Source organism: Chenopodium album, chromosome 17 (assembly GCF_948465745.1).
Source record: "Chenopodium album chromosome 17, dcCheAlbu1.1, whole genome shotgun sequence".
NCBI classification, from domain to species: Eukaryota; Viridiplantae; Streptophyta; class Magnoliopsida; order Caryophyllales; family Amaranthaceae; genus Chenopodium; species Chenopodium album.
The window spans coordinates 4,886,217-4,907,641 of record NC_137850.1 but is presented as its reverse complement, the minus strand read 5'-3'; the positions used below and the strand labels follow the sequence as shown (position 1 = coordinate 4,907,641).

The following is a 21,425-nucleotide window of genomic DNA, read 5'->3' as shown; positions in this document are numbered from 1 at the left end:
ATACAAGACTTACCTTTTTTTTTTTTTTTTTTTTTTTTTTTGAGAATCAGACTTTCCCCATAAATAAACATAACGATAAGAATTTATCTAAACTAGATAATACTAACTAATTAGTCGAAAGAAAACAAATTGCCTAATTATATAAGCTATGCGTAACTTTTGGATTAATATCATTCAATCTCATGGATATTGAATAAAAATTAAAAAAATTTAATTTTGATGCCTTTGATCCTAATCATTTACAATGTCTATGTTTATAAATTTAATTAAGGATTTTTTGTAAATTACCACCCTAAAATGTAACATGTATTGAAATAACCACCCATTTTTGTTGAAATTAAAAATAACCACCCATATTTTACAAAACTGTAGGTTTTACCACCCGACCTATATTCCGGCCAGTTTTCCGAGCATGTGCCCACAATTTCATTATGAAGAACCCTAATTTTCAATTCAAGTCAAATTGAATGAATCAAACAACGATTGCATCATTAAATTCCTAATAAAACACATTCCAAACAACAAATATCGTATAACTTGAATTCTACTTCATTAAACATTGCAAAATAACTAAAAATAAAAATAAAAATTAGGTGCGTTCTTCAATTACCTTGCTGTACAAATTGGTGTAAAAAAATTTAAGTGCGTTCTTCAAAGGATTCGCTTGTTAATTTGCAAAACTTGGAGTAAAAATTGGTAGAATTTATGGAAAAAATTTAAGAATTTTAAGTTTGAGAGTAGTTTGTGAAACAAGGGAGGAAATAAATCAAGAAACAACTTTTATAAAAATAAAAAAACAGTCGTTATGTGGGGCCCATGCTCGGAAAATTGGTCGGAGTATAGGTCTGGTGGTAAAACCTACATGTTTTGTAAAATATGGGTGGTTATTTTTAATTTTAAAAATAAAATGGGTGGTTATTTCAATACATGGCTCCATCCGTTTCATAATATTAGTCCCATATGGAATCAATCACATAAAATAAGAAAAGAAATATATTTGGAATCTAACATTAAAGTGCAACATAATTCATAATTAGTTTACCTTATTTAACTTTTTAAATTTTTTATTAGGAAAGCACAAGTTATAATTGCATAATTTAAGGTAAAGATTTCCTTACTTAGAGTAATGTCATTAATCCACAACTTAATAATTTCAAAAAAAATCAAGTTATAAATAAAATATATTCAATATGGGTATATCTTTTTGAAACGCCCAAAATAGTATATGGGTCTAACGTTATGAAACGGAGGGAGTACATTTTGGGTGGTAATTTACAAAAAAATCCTTTAAGTAATCAATTTATTTATTTATTCTGTAATTTTTAATAATACTCCGTAAACAATTAAGATAATCAAAGTAATTTTTCTTCATTACAAACAGCCAAAGACAAGTCTTTCTCTGCCGCAAGTCTTTACTTCAAAGTCTTCTCTTAGTCATTTTCTCTTTCTGAAAAGTCCATCATCAATCTTCTGCCAACCCCTTCAACTCTTTAATCTCCCAAATTCATCAAATTTTACCCTTTAAACTTCCAAGTTCAGATCTTTCACCTTCTTTACCCCATCACAATTTCTCCAATTTAATTCCTCTCCTAGTATTAAATCGAATTTAGGGTTTTTTGGTTGCTGATTTCTCACTTGGAATTGCTGATTTTATCTGATGTAGAAACAGTTCATTGAATTTCACAGTAAAGGGGTTTTTTGGAGGATTCAACTTCAGTAAGATTACAACAAATGAGGTTACAATTTCTTCTCTTTCTTGGTTCTTTTCCTATTAATTGTTGTTCTAGTTAAATTTGCTGATTTTGGATATAATGTCTGTTTCGGCCGCCATGATTCCGAACAAAAAACCTCCTGTTAGAGTTAGTAGTTTTGGGCGATTTGTGCTGATTTCAGTCATTGCTACATCGTTGGTTTTATTGTTTGTTTCACTAATTAGAACTAATTCTGCAATTGGGTATGATGAGAGTGTACATGAAAATCTGAAATCGAGTTCTGTTCGAAAACACCGGGACATTAACTTGCCAAAACAGAATACATTGTCGAAATCGTTGGAAGAACGGAATAATTTGCCTCCCCGGAATTTGGATTTGTATCCAAGTTTGCCTAAGGATCATGTTGTGATTGTTTTGTATGTTCATAATAGACCACAGTATCTCAAAGTGGTTGTTGATAGCTTGTCGCGAGTAGAGGGGATTAATGAGACTCTACTTATAGTTAGTCATGATGGGTATTTTGAAGAGATGAATAAGATTGTGGAAGGTGTTAAATTCTGTCAAGTTAAGCAGATTTTTGCGCCGTATTCTCCTCATATCTTTCGTGATAGTTTCCCTGGTGTTTCGCCTTTAGACTGTAGGGATAAGGATGATGCTAGTGAAAAGAAGTGTGCTGGAAACCCTGATCAGTATGGGAACCATAGGTCCCCGAAGATTGTCTCTTTGAAGCATCATTGGTGGTGGATGATGAACACGGTGTGGGATGGATTGAAGGAGACTAAGGATCACTTAGGTCATATACTTTTCATTGAAGAAGATCACTATATATTTCCCAATGCATATAGGAATCTGCAGCTTCTTATAAAGCTGAAACCTAAGAAGTGTTCGAGTTGTTATGCTGTTAATTTGGCTCCCTGGGATGTGAAAAGTAGAGGAGAAGGTATTGCATCATTGGTTGCTGAGAGAATGGGGAATGTTGGGTACTCTTTTAATTGGACAGTCTGGAAGAAAATCCACAACAAGGCTGAAGAATTTTGTTTTTTTGATGAGTACAATTGGGACATAACAATGTGGTCTCAGGTTTATCCCTCATTTGGGAGTCCTGTATATACATTACGAGGACCTAGAAGTAGTGCTGTTCACTTTGGGAAATGTGGGTTACATCAAGGCCAAGGGGATAAAGATGCATGCTTAGACGATGGTTCTGTAAACATTGAAGTACAGAATGATGACAGAGTCGTGAACATTAGCCCACACTGGGACGTGTTTTTTTATGACCATCAAGCAGGGTATAAAGCTGGATTCAAAGGTTGGGGAGGATGGGGAGATGCAAGAGACCATAAACTATGTCTGGATTTTGCCTCCATGTATCATCAATGACTTGCAAGTTTATTCATTCCTACCTTTGAGGCCTGAGCTGCTTTGCTGATTAGAGTCATTAGACGCGATGGTCTAAGTCAAGCATCCTCATCTGTGACATTGTAAGAGTATCTATTGTGTTCTTATACGGAGTGTTCTTTTTGGGTAGATTTGGATTTTGCATCCTACATTTTTGGTGCTCTTTGATTTTAAAATGCCTTGTATACTTTATCACTAACAAATATTCAGGTAATTAGAGAGATGCTATTGTATTTAGATTTATTATTTTTAGTAAAAATCATCTTGAGTACATTTTCAGCTATTGCCTTCTCTCATGCGCTCATCACCTTTATTAGGGCTATTATGCCACAGCATACTGCAGTCTGCATAATAGCCTCAGTTCATGCTGATAGAGCAAAACTCTGGTGGCTTATTTTTTTTGACAACATCTATCTCCAGTGAACCATGTTTCCTAAACCAAGTTTGGGGCATTATCATTCTTACCACACTTTGTCTTGGAACTTTTATCTACCGATGTGTGGAGCTTGCAGAATAACCAACCAACACCCCCCCCCCCCCAACTCACACACACACACACACTATAAATGACTGCTCCTTCACAAAACACGTTGAAAACATGTATACCATAGTAGTTGTATATGGGCAGAAAGTGCAGAATTAATAAGAATTTCTATGAAATCTCACCTGCTTAGTCTGATGTGTACATCAAGAATAAACCAGATGGATTTGGTGCTTGCTATATGAATATAGATTTCTGTTCTGAAAAAAATTGGTGGAAAGGTTATAAGATCATAAATTTAGACTTTGGAGTCTTAACAAGTGCCCTACACCACTTCATAGTTCATCCCATGTCGCTTAAGTAACTTCCTTGGACACATAACTGGTTGGTAAGTTTGCATCTTGTGTGTTCTTTGCATTGTGCTGCAATGGCAGGTAAACATGTAGCCTTCTATTGCGACATCAGCTTAGTACTGAACACGGTGTAAATTGCATATAAGCTCAACTGTGCTGCTTCATCTTGGCTTTGTAAAATTCAAGTAACTGCTCAACTTCTCGAGCTTAGGAACAGCCGAACAGGTCTCATATCCTTTCTTGCAATGACAAAAAAGAGTAACAATGGTGCTACTGAAAGAAGAGGGACTATTAAGCTTTACTGCAAGTACTTTTCCTCCTTACAACTCTCCTTTTTTTCTGAGAGTTGTAACTCTGTGCCTTAGGAGGCACTGATGCAAAGCTCTCTGTATCAAGCCACACTGTCCTTGAAAATTCACCTAGCTGTGAATTCAAAATCCTGTGAAATAATTAATGTAAATTATGCCTTCTTACAGAGTCACTTCAAGGGGGGAAAACAACTTGTTATATGAGCATGTATTTTGATATACTCAATTCATATTAATGGGAGGGAGAGGGGAGGAGGAAGTGCTGGTAAAATGAACCTGAAAGCTGCAGTGAAAAACAGGGAAACTCCAATCACATTGAAATGGTTGAATAGCAGTTTATCCATCCCGCATATCATCTGATACCTCCAATTTGTGTAGAGGCCGAGGAAAGCTCCATATCCGAGTGCATTTGTATTTGCAGATGGTATTGGCACAGACAGCCTACTTGTATGAGTCACATATAAGAAACTCTGTACGAAACAAATAAAAGACAAAGACGAAGTGCAAAAATTAACCTTCTCTCTTTTCCTTGAGTACGGAGATGTAACAAGGTGCTTTGAAGTGCCCCTGCTGTAAATCCCGCTAAACTAAATTGTACAGCCTTGCATAAGAAAGACAGAACTCTCTTCTGCAAATCAAATTCTCTATAACGATAACTTGCTTGGAAAACATTGTTTGGGAGCTTCTGCAGTCTATTCTGTAGATCAGAGCTGAAGGTATTGACATATGAGCAGCAAGGAGCGAGTGACCAAACAATTACTAAATTGCATGCTGCTACTGTGAGTACATTTATAAGTGCTAAATCCCATTCCTCCTTCATTCTGTTACAAACAAAAACAAAAACTTTAGGGCAGTTGTTTGATGATTGACAAAGTAAACAATGAGATTGTTACATCAGAGGGAATGGAACTTTGGGAAGAGTCAATCACTATTGTTTCTAAAAGCAGTGAGACATTAAGCTCATACCTTCCCTTCCGGTTTTTCAGTTCTGACCGAACAGAACAAGCAATAGTGACAAACTGCTCAAACAGAAGCTTATGCAAAAATGAAGGGTCTGCCATTATCCTGTTGCAGCATATCGAGGATTTAAGGTCATATATTATGCTCAGTTCATTCCATCAACACTCATTGTATGAAAGAGATGTCAGTAAATCATATAATATGGTCATATAATCTGCATTACAAATTCAAGTGATTTATTGGCAGCATTATTTATCTGCTATTATGGCACTAGATGCGTAGAAGCTGAAGTTATGATTGCAAATACACCGATCACAGATGTTAAGTTTTAGTTTATACGGAGTACCTCCCAAGGAATTCCCTTGACATATCCTTATGAAGCCTTCGATGTAGTGCTCTGGTGAAGGATGGCCTCGCCTCATTCATTAGGTATTTCACCAATTGAGCTGAACTTATTGCACCCTGAATTCAATGAAGATCCAAGTTTATAGACCGAAGATTGATCATAAATCGAAAATGCTGTAAACAATAGCTTTTGTACCAGTTCACATGCTTGACGAATTCGTGCTGGCAAATCAAGCAATGTCTTCTGCCACTCACTCAATACCGCATCAATGAAAACTCTATCAAACAGCTGAAAGTTCACAAGAAAAAACTCTTAATTGGCTGTTAGCTCGTTCTTATACAATCTATACTATTGTTTGCATACCTCTGGCAGAGATATCCTGCAACTGAACAGTCCTTCGTCGTCTCCTTCCTCATCGTCGTCAAAATCCTCAAAGTACTCATCTTCATCACCAGACCCTCCACCACCCTTATCGCCACCACCCACATTGCCTTTACCAATGTTATCCCCGTTGTTGTGATCAAAATCCCCAACTGTAGACTTCAAAAGCCACATTAATCAGTCAATTGTATCAGTATAAACCACCATGTCAACATAAACATATTACCTCATCATACAAACACATTTTTTTAAGCTTAACTCTAATAGTACAACTACAAAACAGGGGAGGCAAGTGCTAGCCTGATTAGTATGATTTAGACATGAACCACATGACATATATAATAGTTTTACGTGCATCAAATTAAAAATGGTTCGTATAAATACATACACCCGTCTACATCATTGCCCTTAAACGAAGCTTTCAATAATGACTAACACCATGTAAATATAAACATATTTCTTCATCACACAATTACATTTAATTAAGCTTAACTCTGATAAATACAACACAAAACAGGGGAGGCAAGTGCTAGCTTAGTTGGTATGCTACACTACGTATGATTTAGACATGAAAACGTGACGATTATAATAGTTTACGTGTATCAAATAATTAAATACACCCATCTACATCATTGCCCTAAACGAAGCTTTCAATAATGACTAACACCAATAAATAGTAAATAGTTTACTAAATGCCACAAACCCTAACAAAGAGACACATTGAAAATCCAAGAAACACTAACCTCAAGAACAGGTTTGCTAGTCTTGACATCCAACTCAGGTTTAGGCCTCTCTAAAATGACCGAAGGCGACGAACCATACGATCCCATAACAATGGTGGGATTTTGTAACGATAAGCATGGATCATCCAACGTCAAAGCCGATATGGCAGACATTCGTAAACTCCTCGAGGACGATACAAGGACGGGTTTTGGTGGGAAAGATCTAGGATGATCGATGACAATGGCATTCTTGATTTTGTTGAAGTTATTATTAGTGTTTAGGAAGGTCACTTTGTTAGGGAAGGTGATTGTTTGGAGATGGTTGCGACTTTTGTTGAGCGTAGTGTTGTATGAGATGGAGGAACAAGGTTTAAGGGCTTGAATTGAGGCCATTGTTGTCGAATTTTGAGGAAGGTTTTTGGTTTTGGAACGAATTCAAATGTTTTATTAAGACTTTTGATGTGTTAGTTTTGACAGATTTTAGAGGTGTTTTGGCAATTTAATTGGTAACAAGAACAATTTTGATTGTTTCGTGGGAACATATTTCATACATGTTTCTCGTAGATGCAGCTAGACTATTTGATGGCGTGGTTGTATATATGAACTTATGTGGCCGTATTAATTTTTGGATTTTCTCGGAAATTAAGTCATGGATACAAGCAATATGCATATGAAGAATCGACGGCATATAAAAGAACTTAGTTACAATTAACAAACATGAAGTATGTTACATCTCATGTGATTAGAGCTTCCCTTCCGATTCTAGAGAATCTAATTCATATAATTACAAAGAGATTTAAGTCCAATAAATACATGTCAATAGAATCAAATAAAAACATTCTTTTAGCAGATCGAGCTATGATCAGGGTGGTGAAATAAAAGAACTTAATTACAATTAACGAACATGAGATTTGTTATATTTTATGTGGTTTTATATCATTGATGCTGAAATAAACTCTTTACTAAGGCGAAAACTAAAATCTGACCATATGACAAATTGTCACTTTTTTTTTAATAATAAAAATTGATTTATAAATAAAATGTCATATGAAATTTACTAAAAGGTTTAAATCTAATAAATATGACAATTGAATCAAATAAAAACATTATTCCAATAGAGTTACAATTGTTGTTGCAAATCGTATATTTTTCATACCCTATTTCATATCATATCGCTGTGAATTATAGAGTTCTTTGACGATGGAGTCTATCAATCTGTTGTAGTCATGAAGAAAATGATTATAAAAAAATGAAAAAAATTTTTGTTTGACAAATTGCCACTTAGTTGAAGAAAATAATAGTACTGTAATGTTAAAAGATTAAAAAAAAAGTATTTATATATAAGGTCAAAATTAGTCTTTTAATGATCTACAATAAAGATTGGAAATCTTATAATGTTAGATAGCCACAAGAAAATACAGAGTATTATGTTGTAGAAATATACTTTATAGTTATGAAATTTCAATTTACTTTGTATGAGACATGTCACATGTGCACAAGAGTTACACTTAAGATTTGTCCTCCATCTCCTTAATTATGAAAAAAAAAATTCTACAAATACTATAAAGGTTGATGCTATGCGTTAAAATTTCTTAAGTAAACTTCAAAATCTAATAGAATGAACCTATTGTCTACAAAAGTTAATTGGCAAATACCTTGAGAAAGTCTACCATCAAAGAAGTAAACTCTAGTGTGGTCATGTGGTGTTAATTGTTGTAGGATTATTCAAATTAAAGGTCTGTTTACATATACTGAAGTGAGCTCGAGCTGAACTGAACTGATTAAAGCTGAACTAAACTAAACTGCAGCGAACTGAACTGAGTTGAAATGAATATTTTATAAGAGAAAGAAATTAAAAGATGAGTTGAACTGAATTGATTGGAACTGAGCTGAACTGAACTGATTGGAGCTGAAATTAAGCCGAAGTGAACAGACCCTAAATTTGGCCAATTTGATTAGATTAGGATTATAGTCTAGTGATTTTCTTTTAAGTATGAGGTGAAACCTTACAAATCAATTTTAGGCATACCTATGAATTGCTTTGTGCTCCGATTAAGATTAGTTGTGAATACAAATGAATTGAAGGGTAACTATCTGATCACTAAGTGCCTGCGAAATCAACAAATGGTTTATCATTTTTATGGCTCAAACTCGAGTCTGTGTCTAGGATCCAAAAATAATCATCATAGTTATCCAAAGTTTTCATGGGAGAAATCAGAAAATTCATTTGAGGAATGATAAGAGAATGAGAATAACAAAGAAACATTAAAATCAGTTGAATATGATTCTTCAAATTTGAGTCTTTTTTACCAGTGTTGGCTGACCAATAACCACAAATGTGGGGCCAAAAATTGAAGATGAACCTAACAATCAGTCAGCTTTCTTTCTTTCCCTCGTAAGAGAGTTGCTTCGAGGCATCTCTCAACTTCTTTGGTGGACCCAATTTTTTTGTATACTTCTATTAACCTTTAACAAAAATTCATGATTCTCACTCCACTTTATTATTTGGGTTTTGTGTTCTTACCATCAAAGCCTTGCTTTTTAAATGATTCTCTTCTATCCAGTTTTTTCTTAATTTCAAGCTCTTCTGTATAATTACATGGTATGTTCATTTTCTTTCAGCTTTATGAATTTGAATTTTGATTTGAATTCAATTTGCAATTTTATGCCTAATTTTATAGTCCCTTTTGTTATGGTGATTATTATGCTGTGAATTTGCTTATACTCCATGATTTTGCTTGAGCAATTTTACTGAATTTGCTGCACTGAAATAAGTAATTAGAATGTAGAAATGAGAATTGGGTGAGAAATTTGGATAGTTTGTGTGTGTCTTAAGGCTAAATTGAATTGGGTTTTACTCAAATTTGAATTGTTCTTTTTGATAATTGAAGGATTATTAATTGAAATGGAATTGTTCAGTTGATTTTGGAAGGAAGAATTGAAATAGATTTAATTCAAAATGTAATCTTTGTCTGTTCATTTGGTAATTGGATGCTAATTTGAAATGGGTTTAACTCAAATTTGATTTTTTTTCTTCTTTTGAGTACTGATGGATTATTTATTGAGATGGGTTTTATAGAACTTGCATTTAATAATTGAAGGAGTAAATGAAATGGGTTTTGTTCAGATTAGTTTTTTTGTTTGTTCATTTGTTATTTGAAGGCTAACTTAAATGGGTTTTCCTCACATTTGAATTTTTTTCGTTCATTTGGAAGAATAATTGGGGTTCTTTTCTTGAATTCCATTATTGTATTTTTGTTGATTTTGGGCAGTAAGGAACTAATTAAGTAACTATACTCTGATTGTGTAGGTTGAGTTAATTGAATAAGCTTGTAGAAGAAAGAAGAGTTGCAGTGAAAGATGTCTTCGAGGTCAACTCAGAGGACAAGTAAGATGTCTTCAAGGTCAACTCAGAGGACAAGTTCTAGGGGTAGTTCGGCTCGTTCGAGGCATGATGCTCGGGTAATGGCTCAAACCCCCATTGATGCAAAGCTTGCTTTGGATTTTGATGAGTCGAATCGCCACTTTGATTATTCATCTTCAGTTGATGTCAATTTGTCAAATTCTACTAGCAATATCTCTCCTTCAACAGTGTCATCCTACCTTCAAAAGATCCAAAGAGGGAGTCTTGTCCAGTCTTTCGGGTGTCTGATTGCCATTGATGAGCAGGACTTCCATATCCTTGCGTACAGTAAAAATGCCCCTGAGGTGTTGGAGTTAAATCCAACTGCTGCCCCCAGCTTCCAACAACGTGAGGTTCTAAATCTTGGAACCGATGTAAGAACACTTTTTAAAGAATCAAGTGCTTCTTCACTGCAAAAAGCTGTACGTCTTTCTGAGGTTAATCTTCTCAATCCCTTGCTTGTTCATTGTAAAAACTCGCATAAGCCTTTTTATGCCATTCTGCATAGAATTGATGTGGGGTTGGTCATAGACTTGGAGCCAGTAATTGCTGATGATACAGATGTAACAACTGCAGGAGCTTTAAAGTCTTATAAGCTTGCAGCTAAAGGGATTTCAAGATTGCGATCATTGCCCAGCCAAAATATTCAACTTTTCTGTGATGTTTTAGTTAATGAAGTGAAGGAATTAACGGGTTATGATCGGGTAATGGTGTATAAATTTCATGACGATGAGCATGGGGAAGTGATTGCTGAGTATTGTAGGCCTGAATTGGAACCTTATCTTGGTTTGCATTATCCGGCAACAGATATACCTCAAGCTTCGAGATTTTTGTTTTTGAGAAACAAGGTGAGGATGATATGTGATTGTCTTGCTTCTCCCGTGAAGGTGATTCAAGATGAAAAATTGACTCAACCACTGAGTCTTGGTGGATCAACTTTAAGAGCGCCCCATGGTTGTCATGCACAATATATGGCAAATATGGGTACCATTGCATCCCTTGTAATGGCTGTGACAATTAATGAGGATGATGATGAGGTTAATGATGGACAGAGAGGAAGAAAGCTATGGGGCTTGGTTGTGTGTCATCACACAAGATCCAGATTTGTTTCATTTCCTCGAAGATCTGCATGTGAGCTTTTAGTTCAGGTCTTTGGCATACAAATAAACAAGGAAGTTGGTTTGGCTGCTCAAATGAGGGAAAAACACATATTGAAAATTCAAACTGTGCTTTGTGATATGCTCATGAGAGACTCCCCTGTAGCCATTGTTACCCAATCACCTAATGTAATGGACCTGATTAAGTGCGATGGAGCTGCACTCATCTTTAAGAGCAAAGTATGGGTCCTTGGTATCACTCCAACTGAGGAACAGCTTAGAGATATAGCTCAGTGGCTTGTTGATCACCATGGCCCCACTAAAGGATTCAGTACTGATAGCCTAAAGGAAGCTGGTTACCCTAATGCTTCACAACTTGGGGATGCAGTCTGTGGGATGGTTGCAGTTAGGATAACTTTACAAGATATCCTGTTTTGGTTTAGGTCCCATACAGTGAAAGAAATAAAATGGGGTGGTGCAAAACATGACCCTGTGGACACCGATGATAGAAGAAAGATGCATCCAAGATCATCATTTAATGCCTTCTTAGAGGTAGTCAAGTGGAGAAGTCTACCTTGGGAAGACATGGAAATGGATGCTATCCATTCATTACAGCTCATATTACGAAGATTATTGAAGGATAGTGCTACAATTACAGATGATTCAAAAACCACTACAAACAATTCAAAAATGATTGTGAATGTGCCTGGAGTTGATAATTCACTAGTGAATCAACTCCAAACTGTGACTGGTGAAATGATTCGTCTCATTGAAACAGCTGCTGTTCCAATTTTCTCTGTGGACGCGTCTGGTGTCATTAATGGATGGAATGTCAGAATGGCAGAATTAACTGGTTTGCTTATAGAGAAAGCAGTTGGCTTACCTTTAGTTGATGTTGTTGCTGATGAAACAGTTGGAACAATTAAAAATGTCCTCTCCTTGGCTGTACAAGGTAGTCAGTCTATACTCTGATTTGTGTTCCCTTCTTCCAGCTAAGCATCTTTTTATAAAAGATGGATGGTATCATTTTTCAATTATTCATCACACGGCTACTCATATGCATAACAATTAAAATTTTCATACTTTATTTATTTTCTCTAGGCTGAACATGATAGTGTATTTTTTATATCTGGAAAATTTAAATGTTTAATGTAGCTGCAAGTTACCTCGCGGTTGTTGATTTTTATATTGATGTTGATTTGATAAAAGTAAAATGGAATTTACACCCAACATCACGTGATAGGAATATTCTGCCCTCCCCCCCCACAAAAAAAAAAAAAAAAATTTCTTCTTTTTCAGGAGAAAATGAAAGGTATGTGAAAATCCTGACAAAGTGATCATAGTATACACGTGTGCTTTGAGTAAGATCGTGGGAGATCATATGTGTTCGTATTTATTAATTAACTTTGCTCTATATCCTTACTAATATTTTTCTATGCTGATCTCCATGAAAATTTGAATTGGCAGGCATAGAAGAGAAAGATGTTGAAGTAAGATTAAGAACCTTTGGTTCCCTGGAAAAGGATAACCCTGTGATTTCAGTAAATGCATGTTGTAGTCGGGATGTGGATGAAAATGTTACAGGAATTTGCTTTATCGGGCAAGATGTTACTTTACAGAAAGTCATTATGGAAAAATATACTCAACTGCAGGGTGATTATACTGGAATTGTGAGGAACCCTAATCATCTTATTCCTCCAATATTTATGATGGATGAGCAAGGTCTATGCTTGGAGTGGAATGATGCAATGGAAAAACTATCTGGTTTTGGGAAAGAGGAAGCCATTGGTCGGATGCTTCTTGGGGAGGTGTTCACTACTGAAAGTAACGGTTGCCAGGTCAAAGATCATGACACCTTAACCAAGCTCAGGATACTACTAAATAAAATAATTGGAGGTGAGGATGCAGATAAAGTGTGTTTTATGTTCTTGGATCGGCATGGTAAATGTGTTGATACATTGCTCTCTGCAAGTCCACGAACTGATGCTGAAGGAAAGGTCACTGGAGTTTTGTGTTTTCTCCATTTACCAAGTCCAGAACTTCAATATACCGTGCATTTGCAGAAGATTTCAAAAAAGGCTGCTGAGAATACCCTAAATAAGTTAGCATATTTCCGAGAGCAAATCAGAAATCCAATACAAGGGATGCTATTTACACGCAATTTGGTGGAATCATCTGAGTTGAATGGGGGGCAAAAGCAGTTGATGGTGACAAGGGCATTGTGTGAAGATCAGTTAATGAAGATAGCTGAGGACACTGATATCCCAAGTATCGAGGAAGGGTAAGATAATAACTTTAGAATTTGGAGTCTTTCCTTTTCATTATCTTCCTTTTTCTGCTTCCTTCATTTGAAAATTCAAGGTGGTTGTCTGAGCTAAAATTATCACTTCTCTGTCAACTTAAAATTGTTTATTCTTTTTTGAATTTTCTATCAATATCTTATACTACAAATTGAGTTTTGATTGTTGCTTGCAGTTACATGGAAACCATAACTGCTAAATTCAATCTCGGGGATGCTCTTGAGGCTGTCATGAGTCAGGTAATGCCCTTTAGCCAGGAAAGCCAGGTGCAGCTCATGCGTAATTCACCTTCTGGTCTATCTTCTATGTATCTGGATGGAGACAATTTGAGGCTACAGCAAGTCCTTTCAGATTTTTTGGCGGTTGCTATCCGTTTTACCCCTGCATGCAGTGGATCCTCTGTTATGTTCATGGTAAATCCTAAAAGGGAATCTCTAGGAAAAAAGATGCAACTTCTTCGTGTTGAATTTAGGTAATTACCTGATGGAAGTTTGATGTTATGATCAATTAAACCTAAAATAAGAAGAAAACACACTACAAATGCTACTGTCATCCATTACTGATAAAATTATGAATACTGACGAGTCTTTTTCCTTGCAGGATTATACATCCATCCCCAGGGGTCCCAGAAGATCTGATCCAAGAGATGTTCCACCGAAACACAGGCATGTCAAGAGAAGGACTGAGCTTGTACATTAGCCACAAGCTTGTTAGAATCATGAATGGCACTCTGCAATATCTTAGGGGGGAAGGTCACTCATCTTTCATCATTCACCTGGAATTTCCGCTCATCCAAGATATTGGCCACAAGTGAAATTACTTTTAACTTCTTAAGCAAAGAAGCTGTCAAAACTTGGAAGAAATCTTATTCCAAGAAGGCAGTTCAAGAACTGATCTCTGTAGCCTAGCACCAGTTTTCAGACATTGTTTGCAGGTGGGGCTTTCACACCTTTCAGTGTTCCATTTTGTGGTTCAAGCCTTCATGTACATTCTGAACTTGTGGTTTTATTGGAAGCTGTAGGCTGTAGCTGAAGGGGATATTTTAGGACTTTGAAAATGGTGGATATTCGTCAGAATAATGACTTCCAAATGAATTCGGTAAGGAGGCGATATGTACCCTATGAGCTGCTATGTGCAGTTTAATTTCGATGTTTCTCTACAGGATGAAGCTGAGTAAAATAAAACAGATTTGTATATATGCTGATCTGTCACTTCTGTTCTGTTGTAATTTGTGAAGTAGCTAAATCAGGTAGGTGGGTTTGTGCAAAAGAGGGCTCCAGGGTACGCTCTTCTAGGAGATAGTCTTCAGATTGTAGTTCGATAACAGTAGCTGTAGCTAGAATATGAGGAAGTCTGATGAATAGAGGACAGAATACCTCAAGGTTCATAGAAGAGTCAGTCTGTATATGCAACAACCATCTAATTGACATTAATCCACTGCTTGACATGTGTGTGTATGACTATGCTTAAACTTTCTAACTATGTCCGTCTCTCAATTGTTTTCCGGAAAGTCTTCTTTATAGAATCAATGGCCAAAGTAATTCCATCTCTCCAAAACAACTGCAACAGTGCAACATTAAAGAGAAAGGACTGGAATGGAATCAATGGATTTTCTGTTTTACACAGTTCTTCTGGCATTTTCATCGATTGTCATATGTAAGTCTACTGCTATTCCTTTATGCTTCTTTTTTTCTTTGTTGCATTTTTATCTGTGAAATCGAGTATATAAAACCATTGAAAATGGATCGCATGATAAAGATTCACGTCTGATGTACTGTAAATGCCCTGCTTTATGGATATTGTGAGAAAGTAGCTTTTCTTTTGCTTTATGTTTGTGATAAAAGAATCAGTTTGTATACTGCTTTCTGTAGTTTTTTCTCAGGGCCATATATTTCATTAAAGGTTGCACAGATGCGAAAAGCAGGTCCCCTACATTCTGACTTGCAAAGCCAGATTATGAGCTTCCTGGGTATGTTTCGTACTGTAATAGATCCATCTTACAATGTCATCGAAGATATTATATCATATCAGCGTATTGGTATTGACCCTCTAGAGTTATGACTTGCAAGATTGTAACAAGTGAAGTTTGTCATGTATACCTCATCCTGATTCCAAATAACTACTTACTTTGTTTGACAACAGTAGTCTCATGTACTGGTTTTTGATGTCTGAAAAAATCTGGTGCATCCGTGCATGTGCAATGCCCCGAGTAACTTTGTAAAATATGATTAAATTTCTGAATAAGTTAACAGAATTGTTAGCTAGGAAGTAGCTTGTCCTGTGAATAGCACAGCTCTGATTATGTCATTTGTTTTAAGGAACGTGAATGGATAGTTAGCTACGAAGTTTAACGCAGGCATTCTGCATTTCTTTTTCTCAGGTTGAAAAGAAGTGTGAATTGCATTATAAATTGTCAGAATTATTGTTTGTTTTGGCTTTTGGATACTGTGAGAAAGTGGCTTTACTTTTTTATTTTTTTTTATTTTTTATGAAAGTGATGAGAAAATCACTTTGAATGCTTTTTGTAGTTTATCTCAGGGCCATATATTTTGCTTCGTACTCCTTGTTAAAAGTAATGGTGATGCTAGAAGAGAATGTCCCTTTAATAATTCAGGCTTGCAAAGCCAAATAAAGAGATTCATGGATACTATTCTTACTGTATTTAATTTGTTAAGATGTTGAGAACCAAAGTGAAATTTATAGCAACTTTGTTATAGCACATACATCAAACTCGACTTTATTTATTATCAGACTACACCAATATATCTCATACACAATATATACATTACAGATCATATCCCCTAGAGGAAATACAAATAGATGGATGACTTGCCAAAGTGTGGCACTAAATAAACTTCAAACGAAAAGCATAATAATTAACTATAACACGCTCACAACATAGATACTAGATACATTTACAATTGTCTAAGATTGATTCTAACTCGAACTTTTTAACCCTCAAGAGGATTCATAACTTGTCCAGTGAATAACACAGCTCCGGTTATGTCATCTCTAATAACGAACATAAATGGATAGTTAGCTACGAAATTTATCATGGGCATTCTGCAACACTTAAATAGAGCTCTAGAAGCAGCAGCAGATTCAGTCCCTTCCTCATCGATCTCAATAAAGGATTTCTGGAAAATGTCTGAAACATAAAGTTTCTGAGCCATGGCCGATGATGAGTCTGTCATTTCAGTAAGGCCACCCTCCTTAAAGGGCAATTCAACTCTCAACCCCTTTAAAACATTTGAAGCCTCAAATCCGAATGAAACTTGAATTTAGGAATCTTAAATTCAACTGCTTGAACTTTTTGAGCTAATAGTGGAAGAAGCTTGTGTAGAAAACCAGGTTCCGAGTTTAGTTTCTGCATCAAGGCGGGAAGCCCATCTTTCTCATCTGGAAGGAAGAGATACATAGAAAATTGGCGCTTATCTTCTTCTCCTTGTTCATAAGGAAGACGAAGAACTTTAAAACCAATGAAAGCTTTGATGAACTGATCATACTTGGTGGTCATAAAAGGAACCTTAATTGAGTTGCCATTCAAAAGATAAAAATCATCTTCCTTTGTTTGCGATGCATCAAACTTCTCCTTCCACGCCCCCTTGAAGTAAATTGCGTTTGCAAAGATGAGCTTTGTGTTGCAATCAATGGAGTTAGGAGGTAACAAATCGCTTATAAGGCCATTAGTCTTGTCCTTAGCCCATGAATTCACATCTAAGGCCACTTCGTTGTCCTGCATATATATATGTATAAACGTCCTATGTTTACTCGATTAAGTTGCTGTCAAAAATTAGTGATCGAGTACTGAGTAGCAAGTTCTTTTGTTATTCAAACTTAATCGAATTAAAAATAAACTTGTAGCTTAAAATCATAGTAGGTCACAATCACAAGTTCACAACACTATGATGGACATTAATGAATAAAAATTTGATGAACATTAAACTCAACTTTAAAACAAACAAAAATAAATAAAACAAAACTTTGGTGAAGTGGTAGAAGTGTACATACTTTGTTGCAAAAATCAACTTGATTAGAAGTAGCTTTGTAAACATGATCAAGTAGTTGTTTGAAAGTGGGGTTAAGAGGAAGAGTTTGATCAACCCAAACACCATTAGCATAGCTCAACTTAGGCCCACCGGTGGCGCTGCCATCAGCAAAGACGAGTGATACAAGCTCTGCACAAAGTTTGTTGAGTTCATCAGAGGAATTAGCCTTAAGAAACGAGAGAAGTTGGTCACGAGTTGTGCCGGATGATCCGGCAGCGATCACACTAAGTATGACATGAAGTGAGAGTGGTGAGATAACCAAGTTCTTGTCCTTATTCGCCTCCGTTGACGACACATGGCCGGTGAGAGTCAGCGAGACGTCTGCTAGGTTGGTGAATGATGATTGTTGAAGGTCCATCGCTAAGAAAACTTAGTTATGAATAAACATACAATGGATAAACAAGATGTACGTTCAATTAGTAAGTTTACTTTTGATAATATGGACAAGATTTGGTCTGATTGAGTAACTTTATAGGAGAACTTTGCTTTTAATGAAAGAGTTCAACGTGCAACACACCTTTAAATAGATCCAAAACTATATGTAACTAGATGAACCCCGTGCGATGCACGATTTGTTTGAATTTTTTAAAATAATTTTTTTTTATATATATATTGGCTAGTTTATATATTGTTTGAATTTTTTGTTTGAATTGTTTGAATTTTTATATATTGGCTAGTTTAGGCTAGTGTGAGAATAACCTTATCAAATGTATGAGACTTAAAGTCTAGGTTTGTGGTAAGATGATGTTGCCTATCTTAAAGGAATTTGAACCTCGAAAGGTAGTATTTGATCCCACATTGTCCCCAAAAGTGAGGTTTTAATATTTTTCAAGCCTACTACATTTTGAACGAGTGGCAAGAATCCTCTTTGATTTAATACCTAAATCGAGAACTTGAGTCTCAACTCCCAAGATCGCGGCCTAAACTACTCTTAATGTTGATGAAGGTTGTTATGTATTGTTTATTCACGAAAAGTTAAGACATATCATTTTTGTTCCCTTAGATCAATCTTTAGTCTATTGTAATTAGTAGTTTGGGATGTAAATGTCCATAAAAAAAAAGGAAAAAAAAAATGGAAATGACGAAAAGAAAAGAAAAAAAAAGAAAAAAAAAAGAGAAAGAAAGAAAGAAAAGAAGTGATGAATAGCCACCACCCTAGTAATTAAACAAGCTTGGGGGTGCATTTTTGTTTCGAGTTTATTCATAGTATGCAATTTGGGTCAAAGTTAGAAACCTCTTTAGGTTTGTTCTCAGTGATATACATCTTAGCTTGACTTTAATTGCAAAACACTTCTATTTTTCTCTATGCCTTAACTTTGTGCCGTAATCCTTGAGTTTTGTAATGTTAGTAGAGTAATAGAAGCCATTGTCGGTTGAGGGAGATGATTCACAAGCATATGGAGAGGGTACTTTTTCATTGAGATGTCGAGTGTTTTAAAACCTGCTTTATTTATGTTTTTCCGGTTCTTTCGAGGAGTCACGAGACGCTACTATTAGGGGGGATTTGAACTTTGTGATGGGGACGCGGTAAGATGTGTTGAATATAGGCCGACTTGAGTATTTTCGGGAAGGTTAGCTAGGCCTTGGCTAGTCATGACCGTGGTTGATCTTAGGCATATACCTCATGCTCGAGTTTTATTGCTTAAGGATTCTTGTATCTATGCATGTGCTTTTCTTTGAGCAAATTGATCTTTTGGTTTGTTTTTAGGCAATGTGAATTGCTTGAGGACAAGCATTTAGCTAGCTTGGGGGAATTTGATAAGTGGTTTATTTGACCACTTATTGTGGTGACTTTAACCCGGTTTTATTATCCTTTCCCATCTTTCTAACCCGTTTTGTATATAAAAGTTGTGTCTCGGCCTTTCCCCTCTTTGTTTGTGTTTGTCCATATTTTGCAGGTATTATGACTTAATTTGATAAGCAATCAAAGCGTGGAATGATGTTCAAGGCATAAGAACTAAGAAAGGAGAGCCCGCTCCTGGTGGAGCGGGCGTGCGCCTCTCCAGGAGCGGGCGCTCCATTGAAATAAGGACATTCTGACCAAGACCCCCCTCCTGTGAGGAGCGGGTGTACTCCATAGTTGGAGCCACCTGTCACGTGCTGACTATTTCCCCAAGTCTTTAGCACGCGTCCTATTAGAATTACCCCCACAATTCCAGTCAAGGATCCCCAAAGTACCTTAGCTAGGCTAAGTACGATGCTTGAAGTTAAGTGAGTAAGTTAGAGAATGGATAAGTAAGCAAGCAAGAGAGAGCTTAGAAAGATTGCTTAAAGGATGCTTTGTATTGCTTGAGAGAGTTTACAAAATGTCTGGATAATATACAAATGAGGGGGAGGCAGCCTATTTATATTGCTCCCCATGCCTAGAGAGTTTTAGTCTAGAAAGTTCTTAACCTCCTCAAAGGGAGGGTTCTAGAACAAGGTTACTCTAGAGAGTTCTACACAACTCTACTCTACTCCTCTCTATGTACATGTTTTCGGAGAGAACTAGACTACTCTAGTTTACAAAGAATGTATATGATTGCCCTAGAAGATTCTAGAGGCTTCCGGAAGGCTCACGAACCTTGTAGCGCAATCTAGAACAATGTGGGACCTATCTCCAAAATCTGACTGGACCATCATCTTCATTGGGTCCAAAAACGGTGGGCATCCAAGTTTCAGCCTGTTTGGGCTTCATTTGGGCCCTCAAACGGCCCATTATTGTGTTATTGTCACTTGAGTGTTCACTAGGATTCTTAGCAGGTTGCTAAATAAAGCTCTTTAGGGGAGTGGTGCTTCCTAGCACCCATGGGAAACTCCCTTTGCCCGATCTGTTGCCTAGTGCCCAAGTGACGTTGCTTGCTGCCTTTGTGGGTGTGGGACTTGAGTTGTGACATGCTCCCCCACCCAAGTCTTGACGACCCCGTCAAGGCCGTCCCTCGAACTCCGCGATCTTGTCCTTGAATTGCCACAAGTCTTCCTCTTTTTCCCATGATGCCTCACTATCAGGAAGACCCTTCCAACGGACAAGATACTCATTATAGCTTGGTACGCCCCTTCTTCGTATGACCCTTTTTGCCTCGATCACCTCGATGTCTCGATCAAAAAAAGTCACGACCGCCGTGGGTGCTCGTTGTGACTTGCCCCTGGTTGGATCCTCGTTGTCACCATGGTAGGGCTTGAGTAGGCTAACATGAAACACCAAGTGTGTCTTGAGCTTGGGCGGTAACTCAAGCTTATAGCTAACCTTCCCGACCTTCCTTATGACCGGGAATGGACCCTCGTACTTCCGCACAAGGCCTTTGTGCACCTTGCGGAAGACCTTGAACTGTTGGGGTAGCAATTTCACCATGACCAAGTCACCAACTTGGAACTCAAGGGGTCTTCTATGCTTGTCGGCCCATTTCTTCATCTTCTTTGCCGCCTTGTCCAAGTAGGCCCTCGAGATATCGAGCTACTCATGCCACCCTTTAGCTAGTCTATATGCAGCGGGGCTACCTCCCGTGTAGCCTGATGCAACCCCTTGTGGAGTCAAGGGTTGTTGGCCCATGACTAACTCAAATGGACTCTTTCCGGTTGCCTCGGAACGCTGCAAATTGAAAGAGAATTGGGCAACATCCATCAACTTGGCCCAATCTCGCTGATTGGCACTAACAAAGTGCCTTAGATAGAGCTCTAGCAAGGCATTCACCCTCTTCGTTTGCCCATCGGTTTGTGGGTGAAAGCTTGTAGAGAAGTGTAACCCAGACCCAAGGAGTTTGAATAACTCCGTCCAAAACTTTGCCGTGAACCTTGGATCTCGGTCACTGATTATGCTCTTTGGCAAGCCCCAATATTTGACGACATGCTTAAAGAAGAGCTTGGCGGCTTGCTCGACTGTACAATCCTTTGGTGCCGGTATGAATGTCCCATATTTAGAGAAGCGGTCTACTACCA

General features: G+C 36.9%; 4 protein-coding genes and 1 pseudogene across 6 annotated transcripts; 2 read left to right on the top strand and 3 right to left on the bottom strand.

Annotated features, from left to right (window-relative positions):
• The first annotated feature begins 1,435 nt into the window (after positions 1–1,435).
• LOC145587463 (alpha-1,6-mannosyl-glycoprotein 2-beta-N-acetylglucosaminyltransferase-like) lies at positions 1,436–3,393 on the top strand. The gene has a single exon (XM_081644199.1). It carries the CDS (start codon positions 1,812–1,814, stop codon positions 3,090–3,092), a length of 1,281 nt encoding a protein of 426 aa, XP_081500325.1. The 5' UTR covers positions 1,436–1,811; the 3' UTR covers positions 3,093–3,393.
• An 842-nt stretch (positions 3,394–4,235) lies between these two features.
• LOC145588546 (protein RETICULATA-RELATED 6, chloroplastic-like) lies at positions 4,236–6,835 on the bottom strand. Its single transcript, XM_081645186.1, has 8 exons — positions 6,683–6,835; positions 5,922–6,098; positions 5,754–5,846; positions 5,559–5,674; positions 5,219–5,317; positions 4,768–5,073; positions 4,529–4,693; positions 4,236–4,383 (listed from the first exon to the last, which is right to left on the bottom strand). Exons 1-8 carry the CDS (start codon positions 6,833–6,835, stop codon positions 4,236–4,238), a joined length of 1,257 nt encoding a protein of 418 aa, XP_081501312.1.
• A 2,307-nt stretch (positions 6,836–9,142) lies between these two features.
• LOC145589416 (phytochrome C-like) lies at positions 9,143–14,943 on the top strand. 2 transcript variants are annotated; one of them, XR_014101676.1, is made up of 6 exons: positions 9,143–9,263; positions 9,972–12,113; positions 12,629–13,442; positions 13,637–13,933; positions 14,062–14,395; positions 14,483–14,943. XR_014101676.1 is itself a non-coding variant. In XM_081645961.1 (5 exons), the coding sequence occupies exons 2-5, from the start codon at positions 10,022–10,024 to the stop codon at positions 14,273–14,275; spliced, it is 3,417 nt and encodes a 1,138-aa protein (XP_081502087.1). In that variant the 5' UTR covers positions 9,143–9,263; positions 9,972–10,021; the 3' UTR covers positions 14,276–14,943. The 2 variants fall into 2 exon arrangements, 1 of the variants encoding a protein (XP_081502087.1); XM_081645961.1 differs by having other exon boundaries at positions 14,062–14,943.
• A 1,276-nt stretch (positions 14,944–16,219) lies between these two features.
• LOC145589418 (serpin-ZX-like) lies at positions 16,220–17,922 on the bottom strand (annotated as a pseudogene). Its single transcript, XR_014101677.1, has 2 exons — positions 17,473–17,922; positions 16,220–17,197 (listed from the first exon to the last, which is right to left on the bottom strand). The product of XR_014101677.1 is annotated as a serpin-ZX-like (transcript).
• Positions 17,923–20,415: 2,493 nt separating this feature from the next.
• Positions 20,416–20,901, bottom strand: LOC145588545 (uncharacterized). Its single transcript, XM_081645184.1, has one exon. It carries the CDS (start codon positions 20,899–20,901, stop codon positions 20,416–20,418), a length of 486 nt encoding a protein of 161 aa, XP_081501310.1.
• Between the last annotated feature and the right edge of the window lie 524 nt (positions 20,902–21,425).

Bases quoted from the DNA above. Each gene is read 5' to 3' on its own strand.
- LOC145587463 (XM_081644199.1), top strand. From the start codon at position 1,812: ATGTCTGTTTCGGCCGCCATGATTCCGAACAAAAAACCTCCTGTTAGA.
- LOC145588546 (XM_081645186.1), bottom strand. From the start codon at position 6,835: ATGTCTGCCATATCGGCTTTGACGTTGGATGATCCATGCTTATCGTTA. The intron at 5,318-5,558 runs GTACTCCGTATA...ATGCTGCAACAG, and splicing joins TCAAGGGAATTCCTTGGGAG to GATAATGGCAGACCCTTCAT. The intron at 4,694-4,767 runs GTTAATTTTTGC...TCATACAAGTAG, and splicing joins ACTCAAGGAAAAGAGAGAAG to GCTGTCTGTGCCAATACCAT.
- LOC145589416 (XM_081645961.1), top strand. From the start codon at position 10,022: ATGTCTTCGAGGTCAACTCAGAGGACAAGTAAGATGTCTTCAAGGTCA. The intron at 13,443-13,636 runs GTAAGATAATAA...TGTTGCTTGCAG, and splicing joins ATCCCAAGTATCGAGGAAGG to TTACATGGAAACCATAACTG. The intron at 13,934-14,061 runs GTAATTACCTGA...TTTTCCTTGCAG, and splicing joins CTTCTTCGTGTTGAATTTAG to GATTATACATCCATCCCCAG.
- LOC145588545 (XM_081645184.1), bottom strand. From the start codon at position 20,901: ATGAAGAAATGGGCCGACAAGCATAGAAGACCCCTTGAGTTCCAAGTT.